The sequence below is a fragment of the Tasmannia lanceolata genome, unplaced genomic scaffold (assembly GCF_043159265.1).
Source record: "Tasmannia lanceolata isolate RefF3 unplaced genomic scaffold, GAP_Taslan_0.1 ptg000016l, whole genome shotgun sequence".
Classification (NCBI taxonomy): Eukaryota; Viridiplantae; Streptophyta; class Magnoliopsida; order Canellales; family Winteraceae; genus Tasmannia; species Tasmannia lanceolata.
Genome location: NW_027518693.1, coordinates 6,080,815 through 6,099,471, shown reverse-complemented (window position 1 = coordinate 6,099,471; position 18,657 = coordinate 6,080,815). Strand labels below are relative to the sequence as shown.

The 18,657-nt window shown below is 36.8% G+C and overlaps 1 protein-coding gene across 1 annotated transcript; it reads left to right on the top strand.

Moving 5' to 3' along the window:
* Positions 1-2,096: 2,096 nt before the first annotated feature.
* LOC143848165 (ATP-dependent 6-phosphofructokinase 5, chloroplastic-like) lies at positions 2,097-16,699 on the top strand. The gene is made up of 14 exons (XM_077357028.1): positions 2,097-2,266; positions 2,950-3,308; positions 3,606-3,690; positions 5,214-5,287; positions 5,727-5,838; positions 12,156-12,251; positions 12,346-12,447; positions 12,565-12,639; positions 13,068-13,208; positions 13,322-13,438; positions 13,515-13,619; positions 14,399-14,479; positions 15,336-15,464; positions 16,203-16,699. The coding sequence occupies exons 2-14, from the start codon at positions 3,007-3,009 to the stop codon at positions 16,368-16,370; spliced, it is 1,587 nt and encodes a 528-aa protein (XP_077213143.1). The 5' UTR covers positions 2,097-2,266; positions 2,950-3,006; the 3' UTR covers positions 16,371-16,699.
* Positions 16,700-18,657: the final 1,958 nt, after the last annotated feature.

Genomic DNA, 18,657 nt, shown 5'->3' with positions numbered 1-18,657 from the left:
TTTTTTGTCCTTTTGACCCTCCATATCCAACAAAAAAGGTAACTTCGCAAAAGCAATATTGCTGCCCCTCTTTTTCGGGAAAGAAGTGACACCTCATATCAATTAAATGCATAGGAACAAATTCAGCTATGAGGTAAATAACTTTGTGCGAAATTGCCTAGACATATTTTTTAAAATTGGGTTTTGCCGGGCTCTTGCATGAGAGGGCGGCCACATAGGCTCAGATTTTGTCTTTGTGAGAAATCGCCAATAGCAGCCCGCGAAATGCCTTCTGCGATGGTCCGTAGCACATCCCTTATTAAATTTAGCTGGTTGACGTAAATTTTAAAGGCTAGAAGAGTTCCAGAGATGGACGGTTACGATCAATCAAAGGTAGGACCCACTGTGCTATAGCGCACACGCCTCCTTGTATTATAGGCCCGCGCCCTAGTGAAGCATTCCTCGAGACCATGAGACACTCTTCCGATACTTTGTGACTGGGTCCATCCACATGAGGTGAGCATTATCTAGACCGTTCATCTACTTGTTTGTGGGGATGCAACAATTTATAAACTTCACTCGTTAGATGATCCTAACTATGGCTCAAAACTTTCCATGCTAAGGGGGTTGAGAGTATCCAAACTGGGTGTTTTAGTCTTGTGAGATCTTCATGGAGGGGTCATTGGATCAACGGTCAAAATCATATTGACATCATGTGGGTGGGCCCAATCATGTAATTAAAAGTGTGGGAGTCGTTACTTCCCACTGCAGGGAAGAGGTCGAGGAGCAAAAGGGTGAAGGAAACTGCCAGCCATGGTTTTAAATTTCGGCCGAAATCCGAAATTTCAGAATTTCGGTCCGAAATTTCAGAATTTCGGTCCGAAATTTCTAGAAATTGTAATTTTAAAAAAAATAAAAATAAAAAAAAAAATATATATATATATATATATATATATATATATATATATATATATATATATATATATATATATATATATGTTACAAAAATTTCAGCCGAAATTTCGAAATGAATTAAATAATCTTTTTTAATTATTACCAAATTTCGGTTTTTGAGACGTCCGAAACCGGCACTGAAACCGGAATTTTTAAACCATGCTGCCAGCTCTGTGGATTTCCAATTTCTTAAAATCTAGTTTTTTTTCACTGTTAGTTGCTGAATTGAAAATCTAAGAATCTGATCCGATCCAAATTACAGTGCAAAAAGGGCTGCAAATGTGAGAAATCCAAATCAAAATCTTCTCGGTTCCAAACATATTCGAATGGTTCATTTGACTCTCGGCCCATTGACACTCCTATTTCCAATCCTTCCCTTCCCTTCTTGTTGCTATCCTTGTGCAAAACAAGGCTCATATGTCATTAAGTATGTTGATTGGATGATCTTAATCGTTCAATCAAGAGCCAAGATAGGTAAACATTATAGACAAACACATTGAACTGCCAAAAGTTCATTTAATTGGATATCTATATTAATGGTGTGAACATTTGGCCATTGGATTTGTAACATAGGCAGCCTATCAGATGGGTGGTCCGGATCAACAAAATGTGGTTAATAGTGGGTCCCTTACTCTCCGACTTCATTTGTAATACAATGAGGCACAGTCATTATTAAATCGTGGGCCCTTTCTTTTGGTTGATCTGGACCATCCGTCTAATAGTCACATGCTTTGAAAAGTTGGCACAGCAGCCCACACTTTTCAACCAGGAATAGGAAAAGACCAGTTTATAAGTTGAAAAGAATCCCTGAAAAGGTTTAACAAAGGGTGGGGTGGAAATATCATTTCCATACTACAAAAAGCCCTCGAAGAAGAATATTCCTTTGAAATGGGGTTTGGTAATCCGTCACGCGACTCACGTGCCCTCTTGTTTAACGAACCGTGCTAACTTACGACTTCAAGCACGTGTTGCTCATTTTAAATCTCAGCCGTAAGAATATCAAGGCTCAATTGCGTAGCTTGACCTATAACGCCACGTGGACACCGAACCTAAACAAAATCAGATTTCTCTCTTACCAAAAGCCCGCGGTGGGCCCCACACTAACGGAAGTACAAAACCCTCTTTCTTCGATGAAAATGATGTAACCCTCTATTTTCTTCTCTCGGACAAGAGATTTGGTAATTCCACACCCTCTCATTTTGGTAATCCCACACCCTTTCAAAGAGTTCCATTTCCTTACAGCTCCAAAGAAGAGGGGGCTCTTACCTCTTATAAAAGGAATAAAAAAGAAATAATGACAGAGAATCGTAAAATTCGGAAAAGAGATTATAAGGTCAGCGTTTTTTTTTACTCATCTTTTTCGAGTTTTCTTGATGAATTGTTTTTTTTTTTTTTCCGTTTAGATTCTAATTTTTTTGCTTTAGTTTAGTTTTTTAATTGAAAGAACAACGAATCTCTTGGAAAGTTAGAAGATCGGACGAGGAATTATGTTCTGTTATGCGGTCTCTTTTTTATTTTACGTGTTTTGATTGATCTTGCATAGTTGTAGACTCAGAGATTGAGTTCTTGGACTTTATACTTGATTTTTTTTTCTTGTATTTGCTTTGATTTTGTTTGAATTCTTGTTAATTTAATGTCAGCTGCGTTGTCAACATGGAGTTGTGAGATTGATTGCTTTGAGAGATTTGGATTAGCATGTGTGCTTTTCAGATTAACCTTTTTTTTAAATTGTTATGCTTTAAATTTCTTTTGTGATACTTTGCTTGAAGCTGTTCTTTATAGTCGAATTGCTGGATATATACGATTTATCATGAAAATTAGGGTCTCAATTTGTTGTTTTAGCTATACAACTTGTTGAATCGCCTTAGAAACAGGGCTAAATCATGTAGTTGTGTTTGATTTTTCGTATCATTTCGATTAATTTTATTTTTCTATCTTAAGATGATAAGATTTCTTTAGGTTCTTGTTTGCTGGTATTCGCAAGTGTTGAATCTTTTTAATATTTATTTATGACAGGATTCTTGCTGATAGGTTTTCCTCATTAGACGACTCGACTATATAGTCATCTGAGGAATGGCCTTTGTTTATTCAATCAAAAGTGTTGGTTTCAATAGTCCAAGGCCGCATACTTTGCATTCAAATGAAGATATCTCTTTATTTGGTTTGAATTGTTTGGGTTTTAGAAAATCTGCGAGGTACATGAAAAAGAGATGTTCCAATGTGAGAGCTGTTGTTGAGAAGACAGAGATAGATTTTCAGGACCCGAATTGGAAGAAGCATTTTCAAGAGGATTTTGAAGATAGGTTCAATTTGCCACATTTAAGGGATATCTTTGACATTAAGCCAACGCCAACTACATTCTCTCTCAAAAAGAGGTGACTTTGCCTTGTTTTGTCTACATAATATTCATACATTGCTCTAATTGAATGATTGTTAACTGTAGATTGCACATCTATCATTACCATGACAGTTTTGAAATATCCAGTTGATTTAGTTTTCTACTTCAATTTGAGAGGAAGTGTTGCTTTTCTCATTCGGTCCTAGCTCATGCTATAATTCTACATCATTAACTCTGTTTAAACCGCTTCCTTCATGAAACAATATCTAGGTTTACCTTATCTCATTTGCCTGTTTAGTTTTATAGTAATGACAACTGAGTTGGGCTTTGACAGAGGTCCTCAAGTAGTGGATGGTATTAGTGATCCAGAGGAAAGGCCAAACGGCTATGTTAATGACAAGGATAGGGCACTCCTAAAGGTCTGTTCTTGTATCATCCTAATAATAGTTTTATGCCGTATCTCATTCTTTATAGCACAAACATGTAATTGGACAAAGTGAAATCAACTTTCATTCATCACCTACATTGTGTTTTATCTTAAATCCCAAAGTTGTGTTGGGTTGTTACAATAATGTTTTTTTCCCTATTGCTGCCTTATAATTCTTCTCGGTTGATTGTCTCTGGCTTTATATGGCCAAGAAAATAAAAGAACTTTTGGGTATGAGATTAAATAGGGAACCCTGGACTCCTGGAGTCTTTGTACATTAAAGAGAAGCACAGAACTCTCCTTCAGATTATATTTCACAAAACAGAAACCACCAAACATCATATAAATATGAAATATTAGAGTATCCTTATATTTAGTAGACATCCCCAGGCTCAGTGCTAAGACCATCAAAATTTCTCAAGGGGTGCCTGCCATCCCATTCTCACTGTAATTGTACCCCGGGCGGTTCAGTTTACTTCTCACTGTTATTCCCTGACCCATATATTTGTCATCTACGCACTCTGCTTCTCTGAATCATCCATTATTATGCAGTATCAGTATGTAGTGCTGTTATGATCTTGTACCGAGAAGTATTAGCGCATAAAAGCTGTATAGCACTCTCAAAGCTAGAAAAGTCTCACTTATGTATAGTATGGTCTGAGTTTGATTCTGCAAATAAAAATCATCTCTTCCCCTACAAATTCCCCTAAAGCTTGTAAAGAAAGTCAAATGCATTCAGGCATGAGCCCACTTTTTGGACCAGCTATCCCTTCCATGTCCTAGTAACCGATAACATATCGCAAATAACTCCGAACTCCCAAATCGTGCCCCCATTTGCCGATTTTAGAAGGCACCAATACTTTCTAGACTGGGGTTGCCAAGACTCGAGCCATCAAAATTCAGCTTCATTTTTCCCGAAGGGGCAGTTCCCATCTGTAAAAAGAAGACACCGAGATCACTCTGAAAGCAATGAGGTTTGATGCCCACAGAACTACCATTTAGAAAGTCTACCTCTGAAGACTGCTATTGCTTCTTAAGGTCTCTTTGATGACTCTCTTCTTTCTTTCTTCCAAACTAGCCAAAAGATGGCAACGAAAATTAGACTCCAAAAGAATCTTACCTCAGGTAGGCCATCGGGAAAATCTTTCAACCAAGAATATTTTGCACTCCTTAACCTAAATAGGTACATATGAGGATGAGTTATGGAATATAAGCTGTCAAGAGTGTTGGGAATTATGATAATTGGTATTATCATGTCACAAAGATGTTAAAAGCCCATTGGCAGATTTTTTTTGGCATTATAGTGAGAATATGATAACAGGCCAACAAAGCAGTACATTCTTCTATACAAATTAGGACACCTAAAAACAGCCTTTCACATTTTTATTATTGGCTGAGCTTTGATTTGAGTGTGTCTAATATTTCCTGCCTGTTTGTTGTGTAGATGCTAGTAAGCATATGAAACAGATTGTCCCGTCCCACTATATAAACTTAAGAAATTATGATTTATACCAGGTTATTAAGTTTTCTTCACCAAATTCTGCTGGAGCTGAGTGCATTGACCCTAATTGCAGCTGGGTGGAGCAATGGTAATGTTCCTCCGCTTTCTTTGTTTCTTTATCTTTTTATATGTTGCAAATTACTTTAGCACATTGATTTTTTGCTTCATGGGGGTGTGCATTTTGCATTTAACTAATTTTCTAACACTTTCAGTAATTTGTGCCCTTGTAATTTTGTTCATTTGTGTGTTAAATATTAACTACTCATCAGAAAAAATATTGCCTTGCATGTTGTTGAGAAATTCTGGAGCATTTGCTCGTAAAGCCTATTTTCAGAGAATTATGAAACCTAATCCTATTGTGCGCCATGAAATGTGATATTGGTTTAATAGCATATCAATGCATCTCTCTTTAGATTGGGTTAAAACGAGGATCACTCAATTCTCGCTGAAGCGCAGAGCATCATTTAATCGTATGATTTGTCTCGTGTCAAATTTTTGTATTGATTAGTGATTCTCCTCTTATCTAGGGTGCATCGTGCGGGGCCCCGTAAGCAAATATACTTTAAACCCGAGGAAGTAAAAGCTGGCATTGTTACTTGTGGAGGGCTCTGTCCTGGGCTTAATGATGTCATTAGACAGGTTGGTGGCCTTTATTTATTGTAGTTTATTTCTTTTCTACTCTATTCTGTTTCATAGTTCTGTATTTATTTGAAATTCAAATTCCACAGTATCCACTGGGCAGTTACGATGCAATGCTCATGCATGTTTGAAAGAGAACTCCGTTCAACCTTGTTCTGTTTTTAGTCAATCAATACCTAAAGATGCCTGAACTTAGACATAAATTTTCATGTTGGTACACATTTTGGGGAACCATTGAATCCGGACGCTGCTATTCAAGCAATTTATGTGTATAAGCATCAACAATGACAACAGAAAATATATTTATTCTTGGAGTGTCCGATTTTATATGTCTCATTCAGACCCAAGATCCAGAGTCCATTACCCATTCACCCAAGCATATAAATTTTCGTGCAGATGTGGTGTTTACTTGATTCACATGCTCATGTTGTTCTAGCATGTGGCTTATTCTTGGCTCAATGACATCTTAGAATCACCATTAACCTTTATGAAATCCCAGGGGTGATGGCAAACCCAAGAGCGGGTGTGAATTGGGTTTAAAAACTTTTGCCAAATAAAATGCGGAAACTAAAAACAATGGCCAATTAAAACCTTTAAGCACACAAATGAAAACAAATCACAAATGCACAAAGAGATAGAGAGAGATAGAAAGAGTGCACCCGAGATTTATAGTGGTTCGGTCACAACCAAGGACCTACTTCACTCCACCAAGACTTCTTGGTGATTTCACTACGGATTCCCTTAATGGCGGGGAATCAACCCAATTATAAAGATGGTTCGGCTACGCCTCGCAAGACTCGCCACGAACCGGAGAAAGCTACGCGTCTCCAACACTTGCTCTTGAGATGGCTCCGCATCTCTTTGCACTCGCCAAATATACAATTGATCTTTGACGAAAGAAAACTAAAATCCCTTCAGGAGGGTTACACAAGATAGAAGAAAGAAGCACAAATATATGCCTACTTCCACTTCTTTGCTTAGAGATGAGAGAGACACTGAAACACTTAGATTTTGATCTTTTGGATGTTCGTGATAATGTAAAATGATGTTTAAGAAAGGTTTGGATAGTGTATATATAGCCCATTTGAAAATGTGACCGTTTGGGCGTAAAACTGTAATAATCTGGGTTGAAAAGGTCAAGCCCCGTAGTCCCCAACAGTCGGGGTCGTCCCCGACCACCTTGGTCCGGTCGGGCCGTCGGGCAAACCTTTTTAATTTCAAATTTCAGACTGTCGCGGTCGACCGGACCAAGGCGGTCGTCCGACGAGGGCTACTTGTTGATTTAAAATTTTAGCTCAAAACCTTTCCGCGGTCGACCGGATATATGGAGGTCGACCGGCCAGACCATGCTGGAGTATTTCTGGATTTCAAGAAACACCTCCGCGGTTGTCCGGGAATCCCCGGTCGACCGGCCCACTATTTTTCAACAAGTGCTGGATTTCCAGCTACCTTGCCGCAGTCGCCCGGGGAACCCCAGTCGACCGGCCCTGTTTTAAATTCCATTTTAACATATAAAGTTCAGGGGCTTTGGGCCATGGTCTTCGGGCTTTAGTCCTAAGTTTTCAAATACATTTTCCTAAGTTTTCAAATACATTTTCAAGTTCATTTTAAACCTTTAACATCTCTAAAAAACAAAGGAGATGAGAATACATTCTAAATAGACTTGAAAAGCACTTAAATCTTCTCTTGAACTTCAAGGCTTCAAGTCAACTTCATTTCTTGGATCATCCTAGCTTTGGCACTCCAAATGCTTTCCAATTAAACTTCTAAGCCTCGATCCAAGCTTCCTTGAATGCATATTAATGGGATCTACAACTAAAGACAGTCAAACTCATTAGTTATATAAAATCACTTGAGATTGGAATCATCAAAACAAGAATGAGATGCCAAGGGTGGGAACCATTGGGCTCACATTCTCCCCCTTTTTGATGATGACAACCACAAGGGATTTTTCAATAGAAGCATATAAATTTCTCTCCCCCTTTGGAATCAAGAAAAAGTTGGGGTAAGAGACAAATAAAGAGAATAAAATTTTCAATTATTAGGCTTCCCCTAAATCAAGGAAGTTTTGAAAACAACAACTCCCCCTATTTGATTGACAAATATAATAGATGAGGGATTGATAAAAAAATATGCAAAATAAGTTAAAGCTCTCCCCTTTTGTGAAAATGACTCTCCTTATCAAAGATAAAAACTCAAAACAAGAGGGAAACACTTTTTTTTTTTTTGATAAAAAAATAAACATGCCAAGGTAAGCAAATAACCAAAAATATATTTGAACCTTGGGCTTTAAATCACAAACAATGAAGGATATTCAAGATTTAGCACAAGCCCCTAAACTAAACCAAATTCAAAATGAAATCAAGTTGAGGCTTTGGGAGTCCAAGCTTTCCTGGTCCCACAGCTATCCCTACTTAGCTTAGATGCACATTGAAATTGATAATGCACATGAAGGCCACAATAATGACATCTAACTAAAGGGTTAGCAAGATTAGTTCGATTATGATAGACGTGTTGAGGTTTTGAACTAGCCTTTTTGAGGATTATGTCTATAATTTTGTCTCCATTCATAAAACCATATAGACACATCCTTAGCCTCTCATTTTCATTTTGAAAATGATTTATTGGTTTTAAAAATTCAAAATTTTCATCTTCAAAAGACTTGGATGAACTTGCCATGTTTTGAAAGCTCAAAACATGAGTCTCAAGTTCACTCAAGCGACCCTTAAGGGGTCTCATTTTCAAGCTTTAAGTCATTTTTCATTTTGGCTTGGGCTTAAAATCTAGAAGAAAAGTCTTGATTTAAAACTTCAAGTTCTTTTTGAATTTGAGAAAGATTTTTCTTTAAAACTTTATTTTTAGACATTTGCAACTCCAAGGTTTCACAAACTTCATTATAAGACATTTCATTATCACTAGAACTTGAAATAGAAGATGGATGGGAACATACGTCATTTTTATTCTCTTCGGTGATTTCCATGAGACATACGGTCGGATCAATATGAGCCGAGATACAAAAGTTTGATTTTTCTTCCTTGGAGCTCTTACTTGATGAAGAACTACTACTGTCACTAAGCCCGTCCCAATTTGCCACTTGTGCTCTAAACTTCTTCTTCCCATATTTCTTCTTTTTGTTCTTGAGGAGATGGCATTCCGGCTTTATGTGTCCGGGTTTGCCACATTCAAAACATCTTATTGGGTTCTCCTTCTTCTTGTTTTCTTCGCTCTTCTTTTCTTCCTTTTTCTTCTTATCTTTTCTTCCCTTCTTCGTCTTCCACATTTTCTTGAACTTCTTGAAAGCTTCCAATTCATCGCTGTCGGAACTTGAGGAAGAAGATGATGATTTGGCGGCAAAGGCAATGAATTTTCCTTTGTCTTTCTCCTTTAGCTTTGAAGCCTTAGCTTGTTGGTTTTTCCTTCTCTTCATCTTCATTTCATGTGTAATGAGGGATCCAACTAACTCATCTAACTTCACATTATCAAGATCTTTAGATTCTTCGATCACCGTAACCTTGGGGTCCCAACTAAATGGAAAACACCGAAGGAGCCTCGTCACCAATTCCAAATTTGTATAAGTTTTACCTAAACCTTCAAGCTCATTAACAATATTAGTAAAACGAGAATACATTTTGGAAATGGATTCATTTTAAATGCTTCAAGGTCACTAACAAGAAGACTAGCTTTAGACTTTCTGACTTGTGAAGTCCCCTCATGAGTGGTTTCAAGGATTGTCCATATATCCTTGGCCGTTTTACAAGTAGAAACCCGATTGAATTTGTCGGGAGACAGAGCACAAAAGAATGTGTTTACTCCTTTAGCATTCAATGCGGCTCTCTTCTTTTGAGCGGCCGACCACTCACTTCTTTCCTCTGTGGGAGCAATGTATCCATCTTCAATTAATTCCCATATTTCATAATCTAAAGATTGTAAAAAGAAGCTCATCCGGGTTTTCCAATACCCGTAATTTGAACCATTAAAGTATGGGGGTCTAGACACGGATTGTCCTTCAACATATCCAGATGGGGTTGCCATTATCTTTTTCTCTTCTATTTTTGAAATTTTCAAAAACCTAAATAAGAGCCTTGTGCTCTGATACCAAATGAAATCCCAAGGGCGATGGCAACCCAAGAGGGGGGGGGGTGAATTGGGTTTATAAACTTTTGCCAAATAACATGCGGAAACTAAAAACAATGGCAAATTAAAACCTTTAAGCACAAATGAAAACAAATCACAAATGCACAAAGAGATAGAGAGAGATAGAAAGAGTGCACCCGAGATTTATAGTGGTTCGGTCACAACCAAGGACCTACTCCACTCCACCAAGACTTCTTGGTGATTTCACTATGGATTCCCTTAATGGAGGGGAATCAACCCAATTACAAAGATGGTTCGGCTACGCCTCGCAAGACTCTCCACGAACCGGAGAAAGCTACGCGTCTCCAACACTTGCTCTTGAGATGGCTCTGCGTCTCTTCGCACTCGCCAAATATACAATTGATCATTGAAGAAAGAAAACTAAAATCCCTTCAGGAGGGTTACACAAGATGGAAGAAAGATGTACTCCACTTCTTTACTTAGAGATGAGAGAGGCACTAAAACACTTTGATTTTGATCTTTTGGATGTTTAAGAAAGGTTTGGATAGTGTATATATAGCCCATTTGAAAATATGACGTTTGGGGGTAAAATTGTAATAATATGGATTAAAAAAGTCAAGCCCCGCAGTGTTGGATTTCCAGCTACCTTGCTGCGGTCGCCCGGGGAGCCGCGGTCACCCGGGGAACCCCGGTCGACCGGCCCTCTGTTAAATTCCATTTTAACATATAATGTTCAGGGGCTTTAGGCCATGGTCTTTGAGCTTTAGTCCTAAGTTTTCAAATACATTTTCCTAAGTTTTCAAATACATTTTCAAGTTCATTTTAAACCTTTGACATCTCTAAAAAACAAAGGAGAGGAGAATACATTCTAAATAGACTTGAAAAGCACTTCAATCTTCTCTTGAACTTCAAGGCTTCAAGTCAGCTTCATTTCTTGGATCATCCTAGCTTTGGCACTCCAAATGCTTTCCAATTAAGCTTCTAAGCCTTGATCCAAGCTTCCTTGAATGCATATTAATGGGATCTACAACTAAAGACAATCAAACTCATTAGTGATACAAAATCACTTGAGATTTGAATCATCAAAACAAGAATGAGATGCCAAGAGTGGGAACCATTGGGTAAACTTTAGCATAGCCAACTATAGCCTCCACAGGTTCTCCAAATGTTGCCATCCTTTTGCTAAAGTGTATTGAGCCACCATTATTTATATCTTTGAATTAATCAACATAAATCGGAAATGAGCATTACATCTATTTTCTGAAAATGAAACTATGCATTTTTGTTATCAAATAAAATCAAGTACATATTAGTCCATCTTTACCTGCTACTAGGCTCTAGGCTATAGTATTTCTCTTTCATAGAGGTCTTTTTTGCAAGTTACAGGATACAACATTTTATGCTTACAAATGGCTCATACTGGAAGTCAGTTCATTCTTATCTATTACACTTAATTTATTTCCAATTTCTCCGAAGGGTTAGTTACTAGGTTTTAGGTTATCGCTTCGGTCGTGATGGATATGGAATCAGGTTGGTTTCGGATGAAAATTTTGGCAGAAATCCTCTAAAATCATAGAAACGTATGGCAACATATGCAAATGATAGACATTTAAAATGAAAATGTGTATTTTAATTTTCTTTTACACATTAATGTTTTCAAAAAATGTAGCCAACAAAGCAGTGACTCCAGTAGGCCTATGTCTAGGAGATTCCTTTTAAACCTTGTGGATTTACTTCATTTTCTAGTTTTTCCTTCATTCAGTTTTATAAATGCATATCTTATGGCATCTATCTAATTGGTTGTTTATGAGAATCTTTTATCTAAGAAAAGCTTTGATAAAATTAAATGTTTGATACCCTAAACCCTTGATCATTTTTTATAGCTTGTCATATGAAAGGCTAAATATGAATTTACTTTGATCTTATCTATAATTTGTCACATAGATGACTAAATTTTAGTCATCTTATAGAAAATCTTATAAAAAATTTCTAAAGGAAAATCTTCATGATAATTTTGTATGAAATTAATCCTATAGAAAATCTTCATGTTCTAAAGGATTCATTAGCCGACCCCAACTAGTTTGGGAGAGAGGCTTAGTTGAGTTGAGTTGTATAATTCATTAAATCCACTGGAATATATTATGCGTGGATGGTTTCTTCTTAGATGGATGCACTGTTAAGTAAGTACTTCCTTATAACCTTAGTTTCACATGCTTATGCAGATAGTATTTACACTTGAAATCTACGGGGTCAAGAATATTGCTGGAATCCCATTTGGTTACCGTGGATTTTTTGACAAGGGCTTGCATGAAATACCGGTGATTAATCCCCTTGAATCCTTAAGATGAGAGTTCATTTGGTCAGTATCATCATTTTTATTTGTAATCGTAAATTTACTGTTTGAATTTTCAGCTTTCACGCCACATGGTTCAAAACATTAATCTTGCCGGTGGAAGCTTGTTGGGAGTTTCTCGTGGAGGGGCTAGTACTAGTGATATTGTAGATAGCATACAGGTATATTAGCTTTCTCCACTCGTTGTCAGTTGTAAAATAGTTTCACTAATTTTTTATTGCACTCTCTCGTGTTTGCATAAAAGGTAAAATCTACATTATCGTAATTGAATATTTTAGGTGAGGGGAATCAATATGCTTTTTATACTGGGCGGGAATGGCACACATGCTGGGGCCGATGCAATACACAATGAGGTACTTAGATCTGATTCTTCCACCATTAGTAAATAATACAATTGGATCTCACTATGTTCTACACAAGTCATTTGAATATTTTGAAGAGGCATTCGTGTTTGTTTGAGAACTGAGACAGCTGCCTAGGTGCCTAATGGATGTCTGTAGGCAGGGCGCAGGGAGTTGGCTCCTAATCCTAGGGGTGACCCACCCCAACGATCTAGGCCTCAACAATGTTCGTGGGATTTATTTCGGTGGATCTTTTATCTCTGACTAAGTGGAGATCATGATGAATCAAGAAATCTGCTTCTGCGCCAAAATCCATACTTTCTTTTTCGACCATTTTCTGTTAGAATGGAATTTTATTACAAACATGATTCCAATTCCCATTTAAGAAGTGGTTCACTTGTATGGCTCATGGGCTCATGTAATATTTTCTTCACATGCAGTGCCGCAAGAGAAGGATGAAAGTTTCTGTTGTATGTGTGCCAAAAACCATTGACAATGATATACTTCTGATGGATAAGACATTTGGATTTGATACTGCCGTGGAAGAAGCTCAACGAGTAATCAATTCTGCATATATTGAGGTATTCAACTTTCACTTAACTAACGGCTCTTGTGGAACTTGTATCTCAGGCTTTTTTATTTTACTCTTGAATTTCACTCACTGGTTTTATTCATTTCTCTTCTGTGTATTCAGGCACGTAGTGCATATCATGGAATTGGACTGGTGAAATTGATGGGAAGAAGCAGTGGCTTTATAGCTATGCATGCATCGCTTTCTAGTGGACAGATTGACGTCTGTCTGATTCCTGAGGTGTGTAGTGTTAATGATATACTTTCTTTTTAATATAATTTTATTAGGGAGTAATTTCTTTGTAATTCAAATGAAGGTACCTTTTAGTTTAGAGGGACCATATGGTGTCTTACGGCATCTCGAGCATCTGATACGGACAAAAGGATCAGCTGTGGTTTGTGTAGCTGAAGGAGCAGGACAAGTAAGTGAATTATGTACACATGCTCTTTATTAATTGGCTAGTACTTCAACAACCAGCATTTAAAACAGGTTACTGGGAATCTTTCCTGGTTTTTTTTTTTTTTAATGGTTAATCTTTCCTGGTTTTCCCTTGGTATATTGCAAATTATTTGTAGTATGTTTACCACTCACAGAAGTATTAGTCTTGCTTCTACTAACATTCAAATAAACGATATGTACATGCAAATAAGGGTGCATTTAATCTGAACTTACACAAAGATTCTCTTTGTGTCTGTCCATCTATATCTAATACATAAATCAAGAGCACTGACAACCTTCTTCCTTGAATCTCATAATTTGATTTGGTAGAATATGAATTTCCAACCATTCAAAAAAAAAGAGAGAGAATAAGAATTTCTTGAAACATGGTCACTGACATTTGATGCATGTAAAAAGCTTCAAAAATATTTTTATGGCTCTTAGTAATACATAATTTGTCGAGAAATTTAGTTGCTAAAGATGAGCTGCACAATTTTGGAGCCTGTAGCTCAATTAATTGAGACATTTTATTTCAACCTTGAGGTCATAGGTTCAATCCCAGCTTACCTACCGAAAAAAAAAAAACTGCACAATTTACGTGGAATCTTAACAAAGGTTTACTTATTTTCTGTTTCATGATTTTATATCACATATTTCCGCCATGGTGCTTTATGATATCATGCATGCATTGAATATGAGCTACAGGTCAATGTTTTCAATTTTATAAATCAATTTCATTCCCAGTATTTCTTTGAAATGTAGGATTTGCTACAAAAGTCAAATGCAACAGATGCATCCGGGAATGTGGTATTTGGAGATATCGGTGTCCATATCCAACAGCAGGTTAGATTCTACTGATTAAACGTATACTCTGGTATTCCTCAGATTTTAATACGACTTTATTGTAGATCGAGTGAAAAGCGTAGATTAAAACATAGCACTATGGGTTTCAAAATTGCCGAAGTGCCCACATTATTTGCTTATCCATAACTTTTTAGTGGAAGTACTCATGTTTATAGTAGTACAGTTGTTTTATTCAATTTCTATTTGCCTAGGCTCAAACAAATTAAGTCTCCAGAGTTGCACAACTGTTTAAACAACAGATATTGATGCTGGTTGTTCAGGTTGTCTTAAGCCATTGCTCCAATAAAAAGATATCATCTATAAATTTGGGCCCAAAATATGTTATTTTTTATAGGCTTCAGTGTATACAACTGTTTAATCTTCAGAAGTAGAAGCTGGTCGTTCTAATTATCCTAAAGCTTTCACAAGTTGGATTGAAATATTTTTGGTTATACAGTTACTATGAACATATTCAAGTTTGTCATATTAAATATGTATCAACTGGCTGGTCATGTGTCATGTCCATTTTTTAACATGTTGACGGGCTATAGTGTATATTTTGTTTTGGCCCACTGGATTTTAAGTTGCACAATTTCTTATATAATGAATTCTCAGAGAAATCAAAATCCCTACAGCATCCACATTGTAGTTGGAATTTCCTTTAATCTGTTACTATAGTTCATATTACTATGTCAGTCTTGAAAGTTGTATAGCATGTATGGTATGCCGTGACCAGTTCATTCCTCGCGCTATCTTCTAGTGGCTCGTATTAAATGCTTGGTCTAATGAATTCACAAATTGCTATTGTTGTTTGAGTGGATGCCATATTGATTAGGAACTTTCAATTTTCTTTCAGATCAAAAAGCATTTCAAGGAGACAGGTGTTCCTGCTGATGTCAAATACATTGATCCAACTTATATGATCCGAGCATGTCGTGCAAATGCATCTGATGCCATCCTCTGCACTGTTCTTGGACAGAATGCTGTAAGACTTCACCTAGTCTTTCTCCCTAAAAATATAAAAAGGAAAAGAAAAGAGCTCTTCATTACTGCTTTGTATTGATATGTAGGGAAAAAGTTAGTTGATAGGAATCAAAAGCAGCCCCTAAAGGTGTAAAAATATAAAACGGAAAAGAAAAGAACACTTCAATACTTCTTTGTATTGATATGTCGAGCAAAAGCTAGTTGATAGGAATCAAAAGCAGCCCCTAAAGGTGTATAGGAGAAGACATCAAGAACCCAACTCCAGAGCCCATGTTCTAATTTGGCAAGATATTTAATTTTCACAAAAAAAAAAAAAATTGGCAAGATATTCGTGAAACAACCAGTTAGTCCAAAAGCTTAAGCTGTTGGAGTTGGTGTTTTTAATCATTTATACTTCAACGCTGCCCCTCATGTGTGGCCCCTCTTTTGGGTTGGCCGAACACATGAATTTTTAATATCAGGGAGTTGTTGGGTTTTGAACCCAGGACCTGCCGTGAGGAAATAGTTCTATACCAAACAACCAATTACTCCAAAAGCCTAAGCTGTTAAGAGTTGGTGTTAATTGATCATCTATACTTCACCAATATCAGGTAAAAATTTTCATTGTTTCCAAACATGCCCTTAACAGTCTGTTGGGTGTAGACTCTGTTGGGCACAGTTCTATAGTACTACATAACTTTTTGTTGTACTTTTAAAAATATTTGAGCATGTTTCTATAACAACTGCATGATCCATTCAGGTTCATGGCGCCTTTGCGGGATACAGTGGCATTACCGTAGGCATATGCAACACCCACTATGTCTTCCTCCCCATCCCTGAAGTCATTGCATCTCCAAGGTTTGTCAACCCCAACAGTCGGATGTGGCATCGATGCCTAACATCTACCGGCCAACCCGACTTCCTCTGATTATTTCCCACCAATACTTCAAAACCTTACTGTAGAGAAAACAATGGAGTTCAGAGGCTCAGGTTGGTGTCTGCTTTCCCTTGGCCTTCCAGTTTTTGCTAATTTAAGGGAGCTCTGGTTTCGGCCTTCTTCACAACACGAGTCATTTGTTTTATGAAGAATGGCAAATCTCCAATGAGGAGCTTGCTAAGTCCAACAATTTTGTAGCCACATGATTAAGACATACTCTATGATTAATGCAATAAAATATTGAATGTCAAACTTGTTGTTGCTGGTGATTAGACTAATGTAATCACTTTTTTTTTTTTTTTTTTGAAGGTAACGAAAAAACAGTACCCCCTAACATTACAGTTCTACACCTACATATGAGTTGATTATCTCCACTTCTTTTCCGCACCGTCTTTTGCCAGTTCATCTGCATGTTCATTTGTGACCTCTTATGCTGAAACGGCCCAATCTTTTGGGCTAGGCCCTGAATTTCGTCTATAATGCTTGCTAACTACTATGGTCTCCTTGTTCTGTTTGTAGCCCATGCCAAAACGTTTGTTGAATTTTACATACCATCATATCCTCCGAAGTAATGCTTTTGCTTCAATTTCATTAGTGTTATTACTTCCTCCTGGTTCTCGAGAACGACATCAACAATCTGCCGTATAATCTGAGTATTATACCTACTTTTTTTGTATTACCTTTGAGCTAACTATCATTTCCCAATTCCTTAAAATTTCTTCCAAACTATAAGATATTATAAGATGGAGGGACAAATGATCAATTTTGTATTGACTGAATAACTTAGTAAAGTTGATATGACCCTGTGGATGGCCTGATACTGAATTAACGAATATCTCCTCTAGATGGGAGAAGATTCTATTCGAAAGGCAGTTTGACATGTCTTGTGTGATCTTCTTCATCTTCTTTAACTATTCCTCTGATTATGCGAAGCAAACAATCAAATCTCTCCTGAGAAATGTTACAGCTTCTTTACTAAAGTTTTCGCCTTCAGCAGTTCATTGCACTGTTTCAGCAGTGAAAAGAAAGTTAATTTTATGCTCCTTCAAAGATATTTACTGGGCCCCATTTTTGCCATGTTTAAGTGATCAAACAAAAGTTCCCTTTTACCGTTGATCATAAAACTTTCAGCCTACTCCATCTCCATAAAGCTAGAACCTTCGTGGTCAATACAATTAACCAAGGGCCCGTTTGGATACCCTTGGATTTGGATTTTGAGGTGAATTTGGATTTCCAAAATTCATGGATTTGAAATTAAGAATTTTAAAATTCACAAATTTATAAATAATGTCGTTTGGATGACCACGTATAGATTTGGATTTCAAATCTAAATTAATTTTTTTTTGTTTGGATGCTCTTTGGATTTGAATTTGAAATCTAACAAAACCAAAAGGCCCTAAAATACTTGATATAGGGGCATTTCAGCCATTTTCCATGATCCAGGGGTATTCTAGTCATTTTACCCTATATTGGGGTATTTTGATCATTTTTTATGTCATAAAGGTGTTTTAGCCATTTTTCAAGACTCAAGGTATTTGGTCATTTTCACCTGGTATAGGTGTATTCCGGTCATTTTGCATGACTCGGGAGTATTCTAGTCATTTTACCTAATATGGCGTATTTTTATCATTTTTATCTCATGAGGGTATTTTTAGTCATTTTTCATGAGCCATAGGTCATTTTTACTTGATTTAGTGGTATTTCGATAATTTTCTATGATCTTGAGGTATTTTAGTCATTTTACCCTATATGAGGTTATTTTGATCATTTTTATGTCATAAGGGTATTTTAGTAATTTTGCAAGACTCGGGAGTATTTTTTCATTTTTACCTAGTATAGAGGTATTTTGATCATTTTGCCTGACTCGGGGGTTTTCTAGTCATTTTAGCTAATACAATGTATTTTGATCAGTTTTTAATGTCATGTATGTACTTCAGTCATTTAACACTTTTTTGGTATATTTTGGTCATTTTAGCCCCTTACGGGTGAGATTTAGATTTATAAATAACTTCTCACAGAAAGGATTTATAAATCCAAAAAATTACACTAACATGAGGAATTTGTAAATCTTATGGATTTCACTCAAATCCAAATCTACATGTCATAAAGGCTTGCCAAACGCGGAATTTGGATTTAAACGGGCCCAAGGGCATTCTCTAGGCAATTTTGCAGCTGACTTTTGCACTAGAGAACAGCCACCTCAGATGAATTAAATGAATAAGACAAAATCTGCTGAAAAGTGAGCATGTGTGGCTGTTCTCTCATGCAAAGGTCATTT